The sequence below is a fragment of the Condylura cristata genome, unplaced genomic scaffold, assembly GCF_000260355.1.
Source record: "Condylura cristata isolate star-nosed mole 26May11 unplaced genomic scaffold, ConCri1.0 scaffold00013, whole genome shotgun sequence".
In the NCBI taxonomy this organism is placed as follows: domain Eukaryota; kingdom Metazoa; phylum Chordata; class Mammalia; order Eulipotyphla; family Talpidae; genus Condylura; species Condylura cristata.
Window position 1 is genome coordinate 33228087 of NW_004567114.1, and position 23460 is coordinate 33251546.

General features: G+C 40.4%; 1 protein-coding gene across 2 annotated transcripts in view; it reads left to right on the plus strand.

The window, feature by feature from the left end:
• The first annotated feature begins 14550 nt into the window (after positions 1–14550).
• LOC101621724 (chromosome unknown open reading frame, human C14orf105) overlaps positions 14551–23460 on the plus strand; it is a 23756-nt gene continuing 14846 nt past the window's right edge. For both annotated transcript variants that reach the window (XM_004681839.1, XM_012724438.1), the window contains exons 1-2: positions 14551–14773; positions 16585–16667. In XM_004681839.1, the coding sequence (XP_004681896.1) occupies positions 14551–14773; positions 16585–16667 (306 nt within the window). The remainder of the gene's footprint in view (positions 14774–16584; positions 16668–23460) is intronic.

Below are 23460 nucleotides of genomic sequence, written 5' to 3' on the forward strand. Positions count from 1 at the left end.
GCAGTGCCCGGCTCCCCTCAGCGCTCTGCGTGGCATTCTTGCCCAGCCAGCGGAACTAATTGCCTGACAAAAAGACAGACTGGCAACTTGGGCTCTGAAATTAAAATCACTTCAACCACGTCCTGATCGCTTCACAAACAGATTATAGGCAAATCAGTTTTGCTCATCCAGGCTTTGCACGCCTGTTAATTTTGTGCAGGCGCTTTGTCGAGATCCACCAGAGGACAAATGATTTAGAGAAGGACAACGCAAGCGATAAAGGAGTGAACAGTATCACCAGCCAAGCATTTGAATGTTTCTGATATGTAAGTGCAAATCTTCCTTATCCATAAGCCCCTGTCACTGGTATAGAGAACACCCAGTACAGCAAATCTGGTTTCTCTAGCCAGCCAGAACAAGAAGTCTCTATTCATTCTAAATCTTGTTCTTTTCCTCCCCCATCCCCACCTCCCCCACCCCACACCTGTAGCTATTGGAAGTGAAGTTAAGAACCCACAATGCATGGGATGATGGTGTGAGGGTGTTCGTGCCAAGAACCCCTTGGGGCAGAGAGCAAAAAGAAAAATTGTGCCATGTTTTGAAGTTCTAATTGACCAGTGTACCCCCAGGTAGACACAGAACCAAAGGCTACTTTGTCATTGCCTGCAAGCAGGATGCCAGGTCCTTTGGAAACCTAAGGGACCTTAAAAGCAAGAATTCTAATCTGTTTTCTAGGGATGGACTTCAGGGGTTGTTCCAAAAACCCATGACAGAGTTTTCAAAACTGCATACTTGGTTGCTTTAGTCTGGAAGGATACATTCACAGAATTCAGAGAATATAAAATCAACATCAGCTTCTAGTCACCTATGGCTGACTAGAAGCTAATCCAACTTTAAATTCTAGAAACTCGGTCACTCCCTGGTGGCGCAGCAGATTAAAGCACAGCACTAAGAAGCTAAAGCTACTTAAGCATGAGTTCAATTCTCACCCGTCCTGAAGGTGACCCACATGGCGTGGCAGACCTCTCCTGACCCGCCTGCTGCTCCCCTCAGCAGTGTCCTTTGTCAGTAGGCCTGTTCTGCTCTCCACTCTGTCTCTGGTGAATCCTCTCACTGCCCCTGCACCTCTGGCCTATACCCCAGTTCTGTGTGCATAAATAAATCAATCTTTTTTTAAAATTCTAGAAACTCAAAAATACTGATGAGGATTATAATGGAAATGAAGAAGTCGTTTTGGAAAAACTACTTTGACTTTTAGATATTATAATCACCTTGTAGAAAAGTAACTACATTGTATTCTTTGGAAGGTAATAATAGACTTGCCTACTTTTATGACATTGGAAAATAGCAAGTAAAGTAAAAATCAGGTATTTGTTTAAATGAGTAGTTCTCTGATGTAAATCATTAGATGAGGATAAACTTCATTGGAGGAATAATTGAAAGCTGCTCTCCAAAATAGGATGGTCTCCAGGGACCGCATAGTTAAATAGTCATTAAGAAACCTAATAAGATGACATCTACCTTGATGTTGCCGGTGTTTGGGATAGGTCTTCCACAATGTAGAGGACTCAGAAAGCACATCTTTTCTGTGTCCTAAAAATTAATCCAGTAATTCTCAAACTGATTCAGGGACACACACACAAGCCATATATTCCCAGATTCACAACTTTGAGTGTTGGTAAGATGGGGGGCCATCATTGTTAGAGCAGTACAGATTGTTGGAGTGGGAGAGGATCTTAGACCTTCTCTAACTCATCACCCTTACTTCACCTTTGAGTAAACCACCCCAAAGAAAGCCTGCCAGGATTGCATTTGCTTGAAGTAGATCCCTGGCCTGAACTCAGACTGTACTTTCGCTAGTTAACTTTCCATGTCAAAATGCATTGGGAAGAGCATCAGTTCTCACAAAAGGAGTGCCATTGGACCTCTCTTCTTAAATTAATAAGTCACTGTAGTCATAGTTTCAAGATCATCACAATAAGAAATGACAAGTTGAGAAGCAGGTATCTTTGAGTGTTGGCCCTCTCTCATCATTGTGCCTGTCTTTGTCTTTATTTAAATAAGAAAATAGAATAAGAGCCTGCTGTAACAGATACATGAGGAAAGTTTCAGAGCTAGAAATGTAAGGCACTTTTTGCCTAAAATAGCATATGACTTATAAAATTAAAATACAGAAAAGTTGAATATTAGTCTAGAGCAACAATTTTAAAGTACCAGTGTTTGGTAATTTTTGAAAGTCTTGTAGTTTGTATTTTTCTTCAAAGTGAATGCCTTGACCCATGAAATATTCCAATTAAATTTCACCATCAACCATCTTTCAACCCAGTGCATGATTAACTGAGGGTCAGTTGGTCAAATAATAGCTGACTGGCCCAAAAGTCACTCTCAGGTTTGGGTGATGGATATTGAACTGCTGGATTCTTCTTCCGGATATAAGCACAACACAAATTATTCATGATACTGCCGGAAGGTACAGCAAGTTAATAAATCATAAAAGTAGCTCAGTGCTAGTTGTTCATATCCATGAAATCTGACTTGCTGCAGTTGTGATGAGACTAGATAAGTCCTCTAGTCAAGAGGACTTAAAGTCAGAAGCAGAGTGTTTAAATCAGAACCTCCCAGGTCTACACCTGTATTTACTATACATGTCACATTTCTTTCTTAAATGTAATCTTATCACTGTGCTTTATAAAGGGAGAGGTGTTATAAAGAGAGAGTTAAACACAAAGCAAAATGGTCTTACATCAGCCAGTGAAGCACACACATGATCCTAGAGAGTGTTCAGCTAATTTTTACTCCTGGTCCAGAGACAACTTCCTAGCCATATCAGGCCTAGGTGACACCTCTAGTCTATTCACTGTCTCCAAACTCTGGATATTGGTCCCAATAGCTCGAGAAAAATCTCCTAGCTAATCTTCCACCAGAAGATTCTCCTAATCCCCTCTTCCTCACTCCCTGTGTGTCTCCCTCCCAAGAGCTTGGTCCTTTTCAGTTCCTTTCACCTTCATCAAGGTTTTGCTTTTGTTATCCCTTGCCTTCTCACTCTGTGCTCCTGAATGTGGGGTGTGCAAGTTCATATTCTTATTATAGTAAAAAAAAGAGGAGAGGCCCTCAGATAAAGCGTCTGGAAGGCAATCAGCTCAGAGAAGCTTGAGCACTTGGGACCAGTAGAGGAACAGAACCAAATGTCTCAGCTCTCAGTCTACAAACTTAACTGTTCACTCTGTCACTGGTGACCAACACCTGCTGGTATCCCTGGGCCAGAAACCCATTGTTTCAGAGAATGAATCTGAAGTCTTTTCCTGGGGTGGGGAAGACCATGAAAGTACAAGTAGAGTTCTAATGGCCTTAACAAGACTTTCAAATTGCCCTTTCCTCTATCCCTGCCTTTATCCATGCTTCTTGACCTACCTCCCTCCAAATTGCTGGGCCACTGCATGCTTAGAGATACAAAAATTGGGATACTCCTAGAATTTTTTTCTCTCAGCTTACAACTTGGGTTTTTCTGGTTTTGTTAAATAAATTATCATCCAGCCACATATTTTCCAGCTTCTGGTTTTCACCTTTCCTTGTCTTGCATGGAGTTTTGCCATTAGAAATGCACCTCTGTGATGGCACATGGGTGATTTGGTGATGGGAAACCCAAGGGGATTGCAACTGAGAAGGAAAAATGAACAAAAATATGTAAAAATAAACTAATATAATAAAAAAATAAACCATTTCACTCTTCCACACCAATTTAAAAAAAATGCATCTCTGGTGTCATCTTAGTGATATTTCAGAGAGAAGCAGAAACAAATGCATGTGGAAAGTCCACTTTTCAACTAGAAAGTCACCCACAAAGTTATTTTTGAAGGACAAAATTTTAGCAGGTATCAGTGATGGATTGTACATAAGAAGTTACAATGAAATAATTTCAAGATTTCAAGTTAGGGTGATCAGGAAAATGTAATATCATATATAGAGATGGGGAAAACTGGAAAGACAACAGATGGGGTGAGATGGAAGCAGATGGCTCTGTTGGGCTTAGACATATTGAAACTGAAGTGATGGGAAACATCCAAATGGAGATGTTACTTTGACTATTGGAGATGCAGGGATGGAGCATGATGACCGGAGTATATGTAGGTCTGGTAATAAACTGAATTTAAGGCTGTTAACGTAAGAGTGAGAAAATACCAAAGAAATAGGTGCTTAGAAAGAATAGGGCACAAATCCAGCCTTGAAGACAATCAAAGAATAAGGAGAAGATAAAGAGAGGGTTTTTCTCACCAGGGAAATAACTAGACATATGATAAGAAACGGAAGACAATGTGTGATATTGTAAAATCTATTCACACAACTTGGGCACTCCTTTCTCTTCTAAGTGAGGAGGCCTCTACCTCACAAAACAAATGTCCTTGTTAGCAGTCTGGTGACACAAACTTTGTAACCTCTATCGACTGACATATTCCGGATAAAGACGGAAGTGTTCAGAAAAATCAGACTTTCCACGATAACTTATGTTATGACCTCCCTTTTTTGTATAATCGTAATATCAAAATATTCTGAACAGCCTTCAGCTTACAAGTGGATTGCCTCAGCCTCATAAGGCACTACCTGGCCCTGACAAGCAAGTACTGCACCAGGGTGAGAAATTCCTCTTAAAGTCAAGTGATTTGACAACTGGCTCATTAATAAAAACAGATGGCTGCTACTGCAAAGTCTCTCACTGCAAGGAAAACCCAAACCTTATCACTCTACTATCTCACATAGCCTTCTTTCAGTTTTTAAATAACCACTCAAGCTAGTCTTTAGATATGGAAATTCACCCAAGTCGCCTTTTCAGAGCTAATCAGGTTTTCCACCATCTAGACTTCAAGAAAGCTCACTTAAACTTTCTAACAAGTTTTTCAAAAAACTTTACTGTAATTTAATTTACAAGAAATTTCCTCTTCCTGCCCTCACTTTACCCCCTAGGATGTATCTATGAAAATAAAATCCATTAAGTAATAGATAATGTTTAAGGGACTTTATTTTGGTTAACCTTTACAGTGGTAAATATAGTAATATTAGTCTTAAACTTTGTAAACCTATGTACTTGTTTTAACCTTGGTAGATTGATTTTAAAAATGTTATAATCTCAACTAAAGGTCAAAAACAAAAAACAAAAAAAATGACCCCAGACTATTCTTTAAAAAAAGGTGATTGTGATCTCAACCCCTTTCATATGCTAATGTCATCCCTCTGCCTGCTTGAAGTGTATAAAATAAACCTCTGCTGAAGGCAGAGCAGGAAGACTTGCACCCAACTCCCATTCCCATGTCTTCCTCGTGCCCAGTCCCCTTTTTTTCCCTTTTTCCCCTTTTTCTAGGAGTCTCCGCCTCACCGACACTGTTCCCACCTTGAGACCCTGCGTGTTCTGCTCCCCAGTAATCAGTGATCGGGGACAAAGAGTCTCTGACAATCTGGTGAAAGGGCCAGAGAGGGGGCAAAGATTGCAGGAGCTGTTGGGTGAGACACAGCACAGACCCGTCTCACCCGCCATGGGAAGTCTTCTGGGCTGAGGGCATGTCACAGTCCTCGTGCACATTTTCTCCACATGTGCTTGAATTTTTTTTTTTTTTAAGATTTATTTATTTACCAGAGACAGAGAGGGAAGTAGAACAGACAGGTCAATGAAGGACATTGCTGAGGGGAGCAACAGGTGAGTGGGTCAGGAGAGGTCTGCTGCACCATGTGGGTCAGCTCCAGGGCTGGGGATCGTACTAGCACTGAAGCGGCTGCAGCTAGCTTGCAGTGCTGTGTCCTAACCTGTTGTACCACCAGGGAGGGCCCGCACTTGGATTTTTAAAATGCAACTTCTGTTCCAAGATATTCTTCAAAGGAGGGAACTTTAAATGTTTCACTTGAGTCTTCACAATGTACGTGACCACCAAGACAATTAAGACCCCCAGCTGCAGGATCCGAAATGGTCACTGCTTGTCTTCTTGTGCCTCTAATAAAACTCATTAGGAGTTTAATGAGAATGTAAGGATTGTTTTTTCTTTGTGTTATTCTGAAGATCAGCACTAATTAGAAACCCAGAGTTCTTTCCCCAGAGCCTGGGATAGAAGACAGGGGATGTCAGAGTAAGGTACCCACTTGCCCAGTAAACACTGTAAGAATCTGTTACATGTGGAAGGTTAAGGGTGGGGGAACAAAAATGAGGGTGGGGTATAATTGTACCCTCCAGTAACTGATGATCTACTATTATAGGACAAAATCTGTTACGACAGGGAGAGAGGGGAACCCCTGAAGCCCCAAACCTGCCTGCTCTAAGTGGGTTCTGCCATCCGCCACAAGACAAAACATATAAAACTTTAATGAAAAGGGACTTTAATACTTTAATACAGTGAATATACAATATGGAATGCAAAGAATATAATTTCTAAATCAAACACCTTAAGTTACCCATCCTCTTGTGGGCAAAAGTCAACCCAAAGGGGTTGGTCCAAAGCAAGGCCGGAAAGCCCGCTGCAAGCCTAAAGCATCTTGGTGGCCGGAACCCATAGAAAAGGATCAGAAATGGCCAGACAAGCCTGGGAGGAAAAGAGCACAATCAAAATCAATATAAACACTGCCGTAGTCACCTCCCTACAGGTATCTCACCCACATCTGCCTTAACCAGTCCAGGTTCAGGAAACAAGCACGGTTTCTTCCTCACATGCTTGCTGCTCTATGTGGCTTCCTCAGGTCTCCTTCTTGTTCTCCATCCAGCTTCCTTCTCTTTTTTCTCCTCTCTTCTCTCCTTTTTCTGTGCTCAGCTCCACCCTCCTTCTGGGTGGGGCAGGGAATCTGGAAATTCCCATTTTCCTAGGGACCACCCTGTTACACTACTACACTGTCAGAGACAGACTGTGCTAAGATTCTAGAGTAGTCTGAAGCTCTTGAATTAATATCTTAGTGACATGGGTCTCTCCTAGCTTCATTTCCTCAGTGGTAAAATAGTGCTATTCAAGAAATGTTATAGAATGTTGAGTACATAGTTGGATCTTACCAGATGTCAGTTATTATTATTGTAAGTAACCAAAAGCAGATGAGAATCACATCAATCACAATAATCATAAAATAGAATTCAGTGTTTGAAATGGATTTGACTCCCTTGGAGGTTGGAAGTAAACCATTTGATGCAAATGAAAGCTATAAGCTCTCCCAAAATAGGATTCTTCTCTTCAGTGCTAGCTAAGCCAGCTACCTAAACATGGCTAGACTGCCAGGGATATCTTTCTGTTATTCTGGAGATATAGCTCATCCCACAGCGTCTTGCGCTTCCTCGCTTCTGCATCAGACTTTATGGCATTGCTTCTTGGGGCCATACCCTTCCAAATAGAAAAGCAGTCTTTATAGATCTTAATCTTCTAAACCCCAAATTCCCAGCTGCTTATGCCAGTTTTCCACTAATGTGGGATCCTCATTTAGTCTGAACTTCGCCCTTGAAAAGTTGTTTCTTTCATGCAAACTTTGGCCTGCCTTCCAGGGACAGAGTAAGATCAGAAAAAGAGCAAAAGTCTGGGCAACTCCTTTTCCCTCTTAGGGATATTTCCATGTGTCCTTTGCTGACCCAGCAAGGTTTAGATTTGGAGGAAGGGTATTAGGAGTCCCTTCTAGATGTTGGCCAAGCCCCTGGGCATGTCCGTTAGGGAAAACCACAATTATTACTGTTGCAAGCCACAATTATTATTTTGAAATAAATGGGGCCTGTGAACTTTTTCCCTGGACCCAGATGTCAAGGAGCTGACATCTGGGAAAATGAGACATTGCCATAGAAGTCTGCTACTGGGACCCCAGAGGAGCTGCCAACGGTGATTCAGCCCCAGCCTTTCCCTGAAGATTTCAATCCCTAGGACACACCTGGATGTTGTAGGGCACCCCATCAGGCCAAGCATAGTGTTAATGAGAACAGAGTGCATAGTGCGTGGGAATGTCATCAAATCACTGGACACTTTGGGGTCTATTCTGGGGCTCAACCAGATCTGATTGCATAATAGGCCTATTTGACATAATTGGAAGTGGAAGCTGGCACTCGCTTTGCTTGTTTGGGACCTACAGCGGCTGGCAGGCGAGACAAAGAAGGGCCCAGCATCATCTGGAATGAATCTGGGCAAGTGCAGGAAGGGAGGGCTCCCCCACCCCTGGGGAGGCCAGAAAGGGAGGTAGGAACAAGGGCCAGTTTCCTGGGCTCGTTGCCAGCAGCTCCTGTCCTTACCTCCTGTGTTCAGTCTCTGCTGCCCACAGAGCCTGATTGTTATCTCCACAAGGCACCTGGAAAATTAAGATGATAAAGCCCGTGCATGGTTTGATCTGAGACACGCAATGGGACATAGCCTTTTTCTTTCTTTTTTTTTTAAGTATTATATTTTTTGAAAGATTTATTTATTTATACATACAGAACTGGGGTACAGGCCAGAGGTGCAGGGGTGGGGAGATGATTCACCAGAGACAGAGTGGGGAGCAGAACAGGCAGATCAATGAAATACACTGCTGGGGGGAGCAGCAGGCAAAACAGGAGAGGTCTGCCGCACCATGTGGGTCACCTCCAGAGCAGGGATCAAACTCTCACTGAAGCAGCTGCAGCTAGCTTACAGTGCTGCATCCTAACCCATTGTGCCACCAGGGAGGGCCGAATGATTATATTTTTGTTTAAATTTTAGGGTGATTAAATAGCAACAGACTTATGTTATAATTGTTCAGGCATTTCACTGTTTAAGTTTGCAACTAATATAAAAAGGTAAAATTTCATTGGCTATCTGCACATTTTATTAGTTGTTTATGAATAATTAGAAAGTGTCAAAATGAACAGGAAATTAGACAAGTAGAAGTCACAGGAACCTTCTAGTCTTTGTACTAAGTCTTCTTGACTATGTTTGTGAATCTATCATAGACTGAAATTTGAATGGTCTGATGATGAAGCATAGTTCAAATATCCAGTGCTAGTCTGCATTAACCCTAGAGTGAAATATTAAGAAAAACATTTGAACTGTCCACTTTTCTTTTTGTGAAGACCCCGGCTGCCTGAAGTCTAAGCCTTCTATCAGTTCACCTTGGTGGAGTTAGATTTGGAATGATCTGCATTTCATGTGAAGCTTTGGGTTGAGTAGTTCTCTATTACTATTGTTAGGAGCACAAGCATTAAAAGTATCACCCCCTGAATTACTCTTTGATTGTGAGAGGGAAAAGCAGTTTTGCAAGGGGGGCAGTAAGGTGGGGATTTACTGTCACCTACCAAACCCACCAATCAACCCTAACATCCAGCCTCCATGGGTACTTTGTGCCAGATAAAGGGCCAAGCTAGAATAGGGGGTCACTAAATGGTGGAAGCTGCATCTAACAAGCCCGTAGACCTAACTCCCATTTTAGAAACTGGAGGAACATGTTAAATGATACCAAGAGAAAACAATAAGATCCAGGACAGGACATTGCACAAGACAACTGATTCCAGTCTCTTCAACAAGCTGGTGTATGTGGGGGCTAAGGCAGAGAGAAGGCTTGCTGAGATGAAAAAATCGACCCTTAGAACTACAATGGCCAAAAATACATAAGGTTGTAGAGTCAGACAAGCAAAGCTGGCTTCTTTTCTACCTGAATGGCCTCTAACAAGTTATTCCACGCCTCTGAGTTTTATTTCTTTGCCTGCAAAGACAGAATAATGCATTCTACTCACAGGGCTATTGTGAAGGTAAACTGAGAAAATGCATGAAATCATCGTGCATGTGAGTACTGAGTACCCCAAACCTGCAGCTGAACTATCATATTATAGCTCTATTTATTAGCTGAACTGTTTCTATGGAATGGCTTTTGTATTAAGTTCTCTCAGGTCAGCAAGAAAATTGTCTCTGTCATTGGGTTATGGGAAGGCCACAACAATAAGTCCTCCTACAAATTTTGAAATGTGAGTTTGGTGACAAAACCACAACTGTTAATGTTCACCAGCTTAGAAATTTGATTTTGAAAGAATTTGATTGAAATTAATGGGCACACAAATAACTATGTTTTCCTTCTGTATTTAATAATTTTAGAAGTTGCCTATAGAAATGACAATGGGGAAGGGTTGTTCAATTGATAACCATAAAATGGTGACATGAATTGAAAGTGGGATTTTAGAATTATAAATTATAGCCCCCGGCTGAGCTGCATCAGCCTGGACTATACCACGGTAGCCAGGTTCGATTGATGAAAATGGCACAGCCAGATTTGGGTTTGAGACATAAACAGAGAGAAGCCCATAGCAGTTTTAGAGACACTCAGGTCAAGTTCGAACTGGGCCTATGGCCATTCAGATGTAGCCATTACCTGCCCAGTTCTAACACAGAGCAGGGCAGGGCAGGTTGGATGCAGTGCGGGGTTTTGGCTTTGATTCCTGGGCTGGTTTTGAAAATGGATTAGACAGGTCCAAGCCCCCACTGACATGTTATGTTCGAGCAAACACCAGCACCAATTAAGTCTTGGAAACAGCTGGTTTGGAAAGTGAACGAATCAGGTTTGAACGATAGTACCCTGAAGGGGGATGTTAGCGGAGACTTAGGAGAGGCTGAAAAGCTGTCTAGGAGTCGAGCTGCTTGGGAGGGGTTTGCTGGGGAGGCCAGAGTCAGATTGAACCAGCATGTGAGGCTTGATTTGACTCAGGTTTGCCTCTGCTGAGATGGTGTTTCAGGAGATAAACTTCCCTTTGTAAATAAACTTGTTGTTACACCTTGAGCCTGAGTGGTTAGTTGCAACTGTGAGTGCACAGGTGAGAACCCCCAAACAGTGAACTGTCCCCCAAGTGCTCTGGTCAGAGACTTAGCCATAGGAAACAGGAAGCCCTCTGCCCCTACTGCCAGGTGTCCTGAGTCCAGTCAGGGTTCCTGGGTCACCTAGGGAAATAATCCATCAAATAGAAGGCTGAAACTATAACTCAGGTCCAGGAACACATGACACCAACTGTAAGGGATTATTTCAGAGGCCCAGGAAATCTCTCAGTCATCGCAAAGTTCCATTCCAAGTGCCATGTCCAGCCTGCTGACATCACACTGGATGGGAAATACAAGAAAGGAAAGTAGGAATGAAGGAAAGGGAAGCTGAGGCCGTCTCTTGTACTTGGTGTCCTAAATTTGACTCACTGAAAATTTTTAAAAGAAAGTCAAAGTGTAGACTTCCCCAGAGCAGGGAGACATCTCTGGTTTCGGCAAACCCCAAAGCAGATTTATTTATTTATTTATTTATTATTACAAAAGTTTATTTTTCCATCATTTTGTACATTTTTTTTTTCCATCTCGATTGAAATCCCCATGGGTTTCCCATCACCAGGTCACCCTTGTGCCATCACCATAATCCTGTGCACTTTCCTCCCCACCCCACCCCATTTTTGATCCCACTCCCCACTCCACCCCCACAAAATGTCTCTGGTATATGGTTGTTCATTATTTTTGTTATTTTCTCGCCTGGTCCATTATACTCCTGCTATGAGCGAAACCATCCAGTATTTTTCTTTCTCTTTCTGGCTTATCTCACTAAGCATGATCTTTTCCAGCTCCATCCAAGTTGCGACATGTGTTTCTCTTTTTTGGTTGCTGAGTAATATTCCATTGTATATATGTACCACATCTTTTTTTATCCAGTCATCTACTTTTGGGCATTTGGGCTGCTTCCATGTTTTTCCAATTGTAAATAAAGCAGCAATAAACATGGGGGTACAGGTATCTTTTTCAATCAGTGTTTTTGTGTCTTTTGGGTAGATACCTAGGAGTGGGACTGCTGGGTCGTAGGGAAGCTCCATGTTTAGCAGTTGAGGAACCTCCAAACAGTTTTCCATAGTGGTTGTACTAGTTGGCATTCCCACCAGCAGTGCAGGAGTTTCCTTTTTCTCCACATCCTCGCCAACATTTGTTGTTGCTAGTTGTTTGAAGATGTGCCATTCTCACTGGGGTGAGGTGGTATCTCATTGTGGTTTTATTTGCATCTCCCTTATTACGAGTGATGTTGAACATTTTTTCATATGTTTGTTGGCCATCCCAAAGCAGATTTATTTTAAAATGCCTTGTTAACAGCTGCGATTGCTGAGTATGGGACTAGCACTGGCCAGGTTAGCGTCTAGTTCATTGAAACCAGCTGAAGTTCACACTTCACCCACTTTTGTTTCAACTGATCTCATTGAACAGTTGACACAAGAAACTTCAGTTCACACTTTTTCCATTTGTTTTGCTTTCACACTTCCAAACCAGGTAGGTCTCATTGTAGTGCCACCCTCCCCCTCAATATGTGGGTAGATAGAGAAATAATCACAGGGAGGAGAAATAAAGTTTGCATTCAAACACATAATTTGCATTATTGACAAGCCTCCAGTGCTTGCTTATTAGTTACAGGTCAACTACAGAAAGGCCATCCATGTGTGAGAAGCATAATTTAGGAACCCTGTAAAAACATTTAGGATTTAAACCCCATTTACTGAATGACCCATACATAGCAATTAAGTCACGTGTGAAATTGAACCCAGCCCTGAGGAATATTTATGTACATGTTGTTTGAAATCCTGTCTGAAGGTTTTCTAAGAAAACTGTGTGCTCTAGGATCAAATGCAGCTTAACCATCCCGCCTCCAGATTGCCACCGTCCTATCCTAAATCATCTTGGTATTCATGAAACATTCAGATATATTTATCATAGCCCATTAAGAAAAGAAACCCATTTGATCAACGAAGGTTTTTTTAATTTTTTAAGATTTTTTTATTTATGCCATGTCCATAGACACAGAACTGGGGTACAGGCCAGAGGTGCAGGGGCAGTGAGAGAATTCACCAGAGACAGAGTGGGGGGCAGGACAGGCTGACCGTCTAAGTACACTGCTGAGGGGAGCAGTGGGCAGGTCAGGAGAGGTCTGCCATGCCATGTGCATCACCCCCAGGACATGGATCAAACTCATCCTGAAGTGGTTTTAGTTTCTTAGTGCTATGCTTTAACCTGCTGCACCACTAGGGAGGGCCCAGGTTGTTCAAATTTTAAAGCATCCTGTTCACATATGTACACAGCCACTCCTTGAATCATTTACACGGTGTCCTGTGTGTCTGTCTTCTGAGCAGCTGTTTCCACTGCGGCACCAATCCGTCTGAGCCACCTCATTCAGGGTCAGGCCCTGACGGAACAACCTGCTCCCCTTCACCCCAGCTCCTATCTCTTACCAAGATTAGGGGCCAAGCGTGTGGAGGACTTTGGGAAGTCCATCAAAACTAATATAGAAATTATCAAATCACAACCCCATGAGCAAAGATAATGTTTCCATACAGGGGAGAAAAAAAAGAAAGCAAAAACTGACAGCTGGTTCTTCTCCCTGAATCATATCCACGAGGTACAATTTTCTGTACAATTTCTTGTTCATTTGTTATTTTGCAATACTTTCCCTTGACCTTAGGAATACTTAAACTGATGCTATCCAAAAATAAATAGACTTATAATTTAACTATTTAAATGTTTACAATTAAACTAGTCTTTAGCTACAGAGATAATTTTGCTTACAGACAATGGTTAATATGCCTATGATTCTTACAGTCACTCCACAACAGAGAAAATAATGTATAAAGTGCAAAGAGAGTAAACAAGAAAAAGTTAAATTTGGACAACTTCTATTGACTATCAAGACTTTCCAAACCCAAGTCTAGTTATTTAGCACTGGACTTTGCAAAAATGAAAAATAAGCTTCTTTGAACTTCTCAATGTGATATGATGAAAATATAGTAATCTGTAATCGTGAACAATTAGCACTTGAAAGTGTGTATTTTAGGTATAAAAAAAATCTAAAAACTACCTTAATTCCATCATTCAAATGTCAAGTCAACGTTTCATTCTAATTTTTCTCCATTTTTTGTAAGACAGTAGTGAATAGGCCCTTTGAAAACAAGATTTATTTAAGCCATTTATTCAAGAAATTTGTCCTCTAGACTCCAGGAAAATAATTTCTATCACATTCCTGTCCTTTGTGATATATTCATGCCCTTCAAAAGCAATTGAAATTATTGACATAAAAAGCAAGTTAGTTTGGCCACTCTGCTGTTTGAAAGACAAATTTTGTTAAATAAAATTAGAGGTCAACAAAGTGCTCCCTCATTATCACACCCTTCTTTTTTCCAAAGATTTAGCTAGTCTCAGGTGGTAGCTCTCAACAGATGGTACACCTTAATGTATGTGAAGTGTAAGGGTCAAGTTGAAGCCATTGCAACGTATCAGCTCCCCCTCTGTTTATGGCCTTCCTAGTGTGGGAGATTTGTTTAATGATCAATAGTGGTTTCCAGCCCTACCATGGAGTCTTTCCGAAGGTAACATAACCAAGTCAATGTTTAACTGAATTCTTTGGGTCTGAACTGAAAGTAGGAGGTGTCAGAAAGTTTCCATGGAAACCAGCCTCCTCAGAAGTGACCACAGGGGTTAGTGTGTGTGAAACAGAGCTTGAAAGGTGTCGTGAAGGAAGGGAGTGCTTTGCAAACTGGGGCCTACGTAAGAAATACCTTGATTGAAACAAGCTACATGAAGACCCTAAAAGCACTTTCCTGGTGGTTTTCCCTTTGAAAGTGTTCAATGTGAAATGGGCCTGAATCATTCTAAGACTCACCCTAGGGTGACCAAAGTAGCGCCTTACCAAAACAAAGAAGGAGAGACTGCCTTGGCTGACCCTGTGGACTTTGCATTTAATCAGAATCTGGAAGAACAGAGTTCGTGTTCGCTCGCAACAGTGCAGGACCGGAGTGCAGCTGTAGGAAGACAACTGCCCCCTCTACGAGATACCTGGTATGGAAGACACTCTGCAGGTAACCGTGAAGCGCAGCATGACATTTGTGTACTTCAGCCGAGGACAGCTGTTGATAGATTTATGGGACCGTCTCCCTGATCTCAGAAAGTTTCTAAATCTTTATAAGGTGAGGGAATGTTTTTCAGTGGGAGACTGAACATCTATCCCTTGTAAGTACTCTGAGTACACTGAAAAGTGCTTTTCACCGTTTCACCTGGAAGGACAAATTTAGTGTTATCTTAGTTTATAGTGCTTTTAATGTATCTAACAGTGTGTGTACCTCACCAGATGATTAATGTAGATAAAATTGTGACAATTTATGATAATCACATGTTTCAGTTCATTCTGAACTGATTTAAATCATTCTCTCCAATATTGTTTCAAGTTTTGTTTTGAAAGCAGCACTTTAGGAGAGCACCGATTCTAATGTGAATTTGAAAACCACCCCCTACAGAACTGGTTTATTACAATAAGATGAGTGAACAAGTCCCAATTGTTTCACAATCATCTGCAAAATTAGAGAATTCTCCCCATTATGATGGGAAGCTTTACATCCGAAGTGACTGTAAATCATCCTGGGATACTTCATAAAACATAAAATATTATATGGCAAGAGTAATGAAAATTAAGTGGATATTCTAACTTGGAAAGAGAAACATATCTATATAATTCAGACACATATATGTATATTTCACATCGAGAATCCGTGCAAAAGTAACTTCCTATTAATGGTCAACTTTACGAGAAAGCATTATGTCCCCTTTAGCTACTTAGTAGATCTTAGAATGATTTTCATGACTACTTGCCTTAGAACTGACCACCTGTGTTCTATATAGTCAATTTTTATGTTTTCCAACTTCCTGAGCAAGTTAATGGGAATTTTCCTCTGAGTTTCACTGCAGAATTCCATTTTTACCCACACTCTCTATCCAGAGTTTGAAGATTTTATTAACTGAATGGTAAAAGTAGATTCTAATTAGATACTCAAGCAGAAAATGTTCATTTTTGAAATGCAAAAATCACATTAAAAATAAATAACAAGGGGATGGTCAGCATTTTGTCTACTATTTTCAAGGGTCCCACATTCTGACTCCAGTTATACCAAATACCAAATTATATGACTTTGCATGAATTATTTCATCAGTTTTCTTCACCTATAAATTAAGGATAAAAATACTCTCCTGATACAACTTTTGCCATTTTGGGAGAATCAAATAATTGGGTCATAGCACTCAAACCATAGTATAAAAAGTAAATGCAAGAGGACAATAATACAGTCTACACAGCAGTCTAGAAATCAGAATGCTGCACTGGTCATGGCAGTAGATTCAAGGTTCCAGGATAATCAAGCTAAAACACAAAATCCATAATGATGGGTCTGTTGAACCTGTCTGCTTCCTAACAAAGTTTAACTCTGTGCTTCTGGCTTGTTTCACCAGGAAAGAATATTAAGTTGTATGCTAGTGGCAACTGATGGAAATCTCTTCCCCAAGTTGGGGGATAATTATAACTGGAAACATACATTGCCATACATTGAACATTTATGCACTCATGTTTCATTTCTTTATCACCATTCTCTCTGGATCTAATCTGTACATCTATCTGTATATTTAAGTTAAAAAGAAAACTTTTCTTCACTTCTTAAAACTATAAATTATCATTTGCATTAATGTAGGGCCCTGTTGTATGTGTTTCATCTCCATATTCAACCTGTAAGTCAGACACAAGTAACTGAAAAGGCACAAATTGTGTCAACAAAGTCTAAAAACTAATAGTCAACCTAATTTTGTTTTTAATGGTTTGTTCTTGTTTCTTCCTCTATTTTTTAAGTGCCCAGGCCCATCTATTTTGACATCCCAGTGGAACAGGGAGAAACAAGTATTATTAAAAGGCATCCACCCCGAAGACTTCAAGTAAGATGAATTTAAAAAGCTTCCTAGGAATTTCTTGGATTTAATGGTAACATCCCCTTTTAACTATCATCATAAAAAAGGGGTATTGGCTTCGACCAGGTTAATGAGAATGTTATTAGAGAGAATTTTGTCAGTTACGAAGACTGCATTCTTTAGGATTTCCTTTTGTAATGATTTACTTTTAAGACCACCTCCAAAAGAAGGAAGTATAGTATCAAACCACAGATATGATGGTTCTCAAGAGACCTAACTCTTGTTTGGATTAGCTGAGCAACTATGGGGTAGTCACTGTTCTCTAGCTGCTACCTATTAGATGTACTCTGGATAACTGGATCTGTGCCTTTCATTTATTCCTTATGCCCCTCTGTGGGAAAGGCGGTATCTTTGTTTTATGCATGTGAGCCAGAAAATTCTAAGCAACTTGCCCATGGACAACAAAGGCCAGTATTAACCTTCAGCATAGATGATCTTTATAGCCCTTCTATCCTAACGTTTTTACTGTTTTAAAGGTTAACTGATTATTGAAATTGAGGACATTGGATTCCAAGGCAGCAAATGCTTTACATGCATTCACATTAATAAATGTTTAATGAATTCTCTTTCAAGAAATAAAAATTGTAAGAACTCTCATCTTAGATGGGGATAAAGATCTGAGTGGATCCTTGAAAATGAGCATCAGCTAAAAGGAGGACCCTGCTCACAAGGGCAGGGTCTATCACTGACATTTGAAAAAGTAAATTGGAGCCAAATCCCACCTGCTACACACTTCACCCAGTTGTCTGGACCAATCCCAGGGGCATATGAGCTCATTTGTTGGGGATTATTTCTGTTTCAGTTGGTGTTATTTACCTGTCTTCTTTAGAAGCTAGATAATAATCATTATTCAAAGTGATTAAATCCTGTGATCACAGGATTTCTGATATTTCCCCAAAATATCAGAAATCTCAAAATATGATTTAAAGAAAAATAAAGTATAATTCTATCAAATTGAAATAAAATTTTCAGTTTTTCAACTTATCTTTAGCTAAACTAGGCAGTCTTAAAAATGTATGTTTTATTCCTAAATCCACTCTGTCCTTCCAAAGGAGTGTGTTTAACATATGTCCCTGTGGAGACTATTAAACTAAATAACTCAATAGAAGACATTATTATAATCAATGAAAAGTATTTGTGTAAAAATCTACAGTTTGAAAAGTGCTTTTTATATCTACCAATGCTGAATAAGTTAAAGTTAAGATTTGATTCTCTCAAGTCAATCAAGCTCAAAAAGAGAGTTTTGGTATTTCTGAGTCAAAGACTTCACCACTACACCCTAATTGACCACTTTAAAAAATGAAGAATCAAGGAGAGATGGGTTATTTGAGCACAAAGAATATTTTCCTAATATGTACCTCACAAAGATTTGTGAGTGACCAAGTGGTGAGTAACTGGATGAATGAATGACAGTGAGATCCACTATCTCTGGTGAGAGAGAAATCACAGTGTATTTCCTCCTACTGACCTATAGCCACATTGTATCAGCGCTTTAGTTGACTAGCCAAAGTAACCAGTGTGATTCACTGTAAGTCTACAGGAAGGTTTTATTGAATCTAAGAACAGGTAAAGTTGGACTTCAGAAAGAGCTGTGCCTTAGAACCTCAAGTGCAGAACAGCTCTGTGCCTTCTCTGTGTAAAGGCATTTGCTTCAGTCTCCCTGACGTTTTATTTTTCCTGCTCAAGACCACAAGGTAAAGTTTGGCCACCCCTAATTTGCATCTTTTTATTACAGTCAAATGGGTGGTCTGGCCTGGCCCTCTTGCTGTAATTCCAAATTCCTGGAGAAAAGATCTTAGTGGCCCTGCTTACTGATGGTTCCAGTTCTGGTCCAGTGAGCTATGACTTGAACAAGCTCCTGCAGTGGCCGTGTGGGCGCGGGAGCACCGCCGCTAACCCCGCTCTGGATTCCGGAGGCAGCTCCCAGAGAAGAGGAAAATTGCTGGGAACTTGGCAGACACTTCCGAAGATATCAACTATAATTATCTTCACAAATGAGGCTCAGCGCATTTTCTACCACAAATGGGTTTTTGAGAGAATAATAAATGCTGGGTTCCCATGACATGCTAATTAATAGCCTAATTGCTGCCAAAAAAATTCTAAAAGTATTTTTAATTATTAAACCAAATCTAATTGCATCCTAAATAATTTGAATAGCATATTTGGTACACTCCACTTCCTGAACATCTACTCCTCAAAAAAAAGGGCAGGTCATATATAGGGTGGTTCTCTACCTTGGGGTTGCTGTGATCTGAAGTCCTCTACCAGGGAATTCTAATCAAACATGCCTGCCCACTGTTGGAAAATCAGTTATTATTGTCCCTCTGGCCTTCTCATCCAACTGTCACAGGGCCAGCCAAGATAGAGTAGTCCTCCCCCACCCCCTATATGGTGAGTTCTCTAGTGATCTTCTTGGAAATGACTCCATCATCTCCAAAGACTTACTTAATTCTCACCTTTCCTATATAACCTGTTGATAATTGCAACCCTCACCCTGGCATTCTTGATTCTCCTGATGTTTCACTAAGTGTCTTTTCCCCAGAGCCCTCATTTCCATCTACTGCTTACCTTGTATTATGATCATGTATTTTCTTCATCACCTCCTTCACCCCACCCCCAGTGCCAAGAATATAATCTTCACAGAAGTAGTGATCCATATCTGTTGTTGTCACTAAGTGTCTAGAACAGTACCTGACACACAAATGAGTGATCAACAGGTATGTGTTAAATAAATGTTTAATGAATAAGAGCAGAAGGAAAAAAGATGAGCACAAAGACTGCTGGGGAGAGATAAGAGGGTGTTCTGACTTCCATGGTTTCATCATGCATTTCGGCAATTACCTAGTCAAGCAATAGATTCCCTTTCCTTGTCTTTTCTAATCCTTTAACCATTTTCTAGTATCTCCAGTTATCTTTTTCTGTGTAGATTTGTGAGAGGGCCCTATAGATCTTAGATCCTGTTTTTGGTTAGCTACATCTATTGCAAATATCTTCTCTCCACTATCTCTGCCTTTTCATTTTGCTTTTGTGTGTGTGTATGTCCTCAATCTTAATCTTTATATATTTCTTGTATTTTGTCTAAGAAATTTTTATCTTCCCCAAGGTCATAAAGATATTCTTTATTTCTTTCTAAAAATTTTAATATTTAAGTTTCCACGTGTAGATCTTAACCCACCTGAAATTCATTTGTGTCCAGATGTGAAGTTGGAATCTCCTTTTACTCTCTTTCCACTTGATGTATCAGTTGTCCCAGAACTCTGTGGAACCATCCATTCTTTGACCATGAATTTGAAATGTTACTTTGTCAGGTAGCCAATTTCCAGAGCATCATGAGTGTTGCTGGGCTCTCTCTTCTGCTGCATTGATCTACTGATTGATCTCACAGGAATTCCACTATCTTACATACTTTCAGTATTTAAGTCTTCATGTGAAAGTTCCCCGTCTTCTTTTTCAGAGTTGTCTTTGCTATTTATGATCTTTCCTTTATCTGAGAAGCTTGGATCATCTTGTTAAGGTTCATGAAAATTCTTTCTAGCCTTCTGACTGCAGAGCATTCACAGAATCATTCATTTGGGGAACATTAACAGATTCACAGTTGAGTCTTTTTTTTTTTTTTAAAAGATTTATTTATTTGTGCATAAAGAGCTGAGGTACAGGCCAGAGGCTCAGGGGCGGCAGGAGGCTTCACCAGAGACAGAGTGGGCAACAGAACAGGCAGATCCATGAAGTACACTGCTGAGGGGAGCAGCGGGCAGGTCAGGAAATGTCTGCCACGCCATGTGGTCACCTCTGGGGCTGGCGGGAATCGAACTCATGCGGAAGTGGCTTTAGCTTCTCAGTGCTGAGCTTTAACCTGCTGCACCACCAGGGAGGGCCCCACAGTTGAGTCTTTTAAACCATGAACATGGCATAAATCTTCATTTGCCCAGATACTGTTTTAGCTAGTTCAATAATGTTTCATAACTTTGCCATTGTTTTGTTTCCAGGCATATACCTGTACCAAACAATGTTCAACCAGAAAAACTGAACAGGTAGAGATAGATATAGAGGTTTATTGCAGAGAACTGACCTACATAAACATGGAGGTTGGCAAGGCAAGTACAAGTCGATAGGGCAGGCCATCATGGAAGATAGACTGGAACTGGGGGGGTAGGAACTGAGGCTACTGCTGTCCACAGTGGAGTTGCCTTTTCTTAAAGTCATTGCTGCTCTTTAGTCTTTCCTATTGATTGAATCAGGCCTGAAAAATTATCTAAAATAATCTTCCTGACTTAAAGCCTATTTACAAAATAATTTCACAGCAACATCTTGATTAGTGTTTGGATAACTGGAGACTGTAGCCTACCCAACTTGGCACATAAACTGATTATCAAAATATCTTATGGATTTTTCATCATTTTATAAATGAGCTTTATTTTTGCCATTTATTTTTCTCAGTGATTATTTTTGGTAAATTAAATAGCTATTGATTTTTGCATGTTGAATTTTGTGTTCCATAACAGCATTGACATACTTTGGTAAATTCCCACCATCTATTTATTCTTCTAGTCTTTCACCATAGACAATATAAAAAAAATTTTTTTTTAAGATTTATTTATTCATATGCAGGGGGTGAGAGGATTCACCAGAGACAGAGTGGGGAGCAGAACAGGCAGACGAAGTGCACTGCTGAGGGGAGCAGTGGGCGGGTCAGGAGACCTCACCATGTGGACTCCTCCGGGGCAGGTGGGAATCGAACTCATGCAGAAGTGGCTTTAGCTTCTCAATGTAGTGCTTTAACCCGCTGCACCACCAGGGAGGGCCATAAAAAATTCTTTTTATAAAAAAGAATGTTTTCTTCTCTTCTCAGTTTTGTTGCTTTATTTCCTTGACTCTTGTACTGGCTAGCATTTTCTTTGAAACATTGAATGTGAGCAATAATACTTGGCACCCTTCATTTAGAGAGGGAGATATTTCTAGAACCTGAAAGAAAAGAATCAGGTAGAGGAAGCTGTCTTGAGAGGAGCAGTGGGACACAGCACCCAGGGTGACCTTGCAGGGAGGAGGGAACATGTTGACCTCATTCTCTTTCCTCTTTCAGATCTCCTGCCAGGAATCCTCAGTGTCTGACACAATGTGAAGCTAGAAGAAAGGAGAGACTGCTTAGTCCTTGGCAGAGAACAGGGTAGAGAAATGTGACAAGTGGGTCTGCAGAAATAAGTGGAAGAGAGCTGTCACAATGCCATGTGTTAAATTATGGGCATTCCCTTTACTTCCAAATGTCCTGAGAATTTTCCTAAGGTCCAGTGTTAAATTGTATTGAGTATGGAATTCCTTTTTAATCAGCTAATACAATGCATTACACAAACAGACTTCATGGTGCTGAGCCTTGTTTGCCTGTCTGGCATAAGCCTACTTGGTCATGAGGTGCATACTTGAACACACTGCTGAATATGATATGCTTAGACTTTTGTGTTTATTTTCCGTAAGTGAAGTTGTTCTGTAGCATTTCTATACTGTCTTTTTCTAGTTTGTTCTCAAGGGTATTCTAATTTTTATGAAATGAGTTATTTATCTTTCTCTCTTTTCTATTCTCTTCAGCTCTATAACACAGTAATTACCTAGTTCTTAAAAGTTTCATAAAACAGGCCTATGAAACTATCTTTGTAGAAGGGATGCATTTTTCTGCTAACTTGATTTATTTGCTGACTCTTAGTTAATGTAAATATCTTATTTCTTCCTGATTCAATTTTGCTTTTTTTTTTTCAAGCTGTTGTTCTATTTCAAGCTGTTGTTCTATTTCCCCATTTATATGGAACATTTGTAGACACTTTTCAACCTACAGATACCACCAGACTTACCAGCAGTGCTAAGTACCTTCTTGATTAGCTTCCTTCAAGTCTGTGTGCATATTCTGTTTTCTGGCTCATGGAGTTGTTTATCTTTATTAAAGCATGACATTGTCTTTTGAATTTTATTGCTAGATGTTTGGAACAAAGAATGTTATTGAAATATGAGCTCAGTGTCTTGACCAGAAATTCCTTCATGGCCTCACAAATTCTTGGTCTAAGGCTGTCAACACTCCCTCCTTCTTCCCAGAACTTTAAAGAACACATTCTAAGTCATAGGGCCATCAAATTTTATAGTTTTATTTTCTCCTGTCCACCATTGTCTGCCTACTCGGAGGCAAAAGCTCCCACCTCAGGTTGGTATGGATCACCAAGCTCAGTGAATTAAGCTGGATTTGATCACCTTTCCTCAGTCTCCTGATGCTTCCCCGGATTATCCTACCATTTGCTTCATCTGAAAAGTCAAATAACCCAAAATGCTTTCCACAAATACTACATTTTTATAACATGAAATGAAAAAAGGTATCATCCCACCAATGGTAATCCTTTCTATCTTCTCTATGAAGATGATGAACTAAGCATCTTGCTTCCCAAGTGGGGAAAAGGAACACTGACATGAACCCTGAAAACTGATGTAATTTCCTTTAACTCTTTTTTTTTAAAAAAAAGAATTCTATTTTCTAATAGTTTTTATTTTTTTCTGCTTCTCAGACCAAGTGCAAATGATTCAGCTGAGGGATCTCTTTGGTAGTGCTAGTTGCTGCCCTCTAGTGCTTCCCCCCCCTCTTTCTGGAGGAATATGATTCTGAGTTCCTTTCTTTTTTTTTTTTTTTATAGATTTATTTATTTGTACATACAGAACTGGGGTACAGGCCAGAGGCTCAGGGGTGGTGAGAGGCTTCACCAGAGACAGAGTGGGGAACAGAACAGGC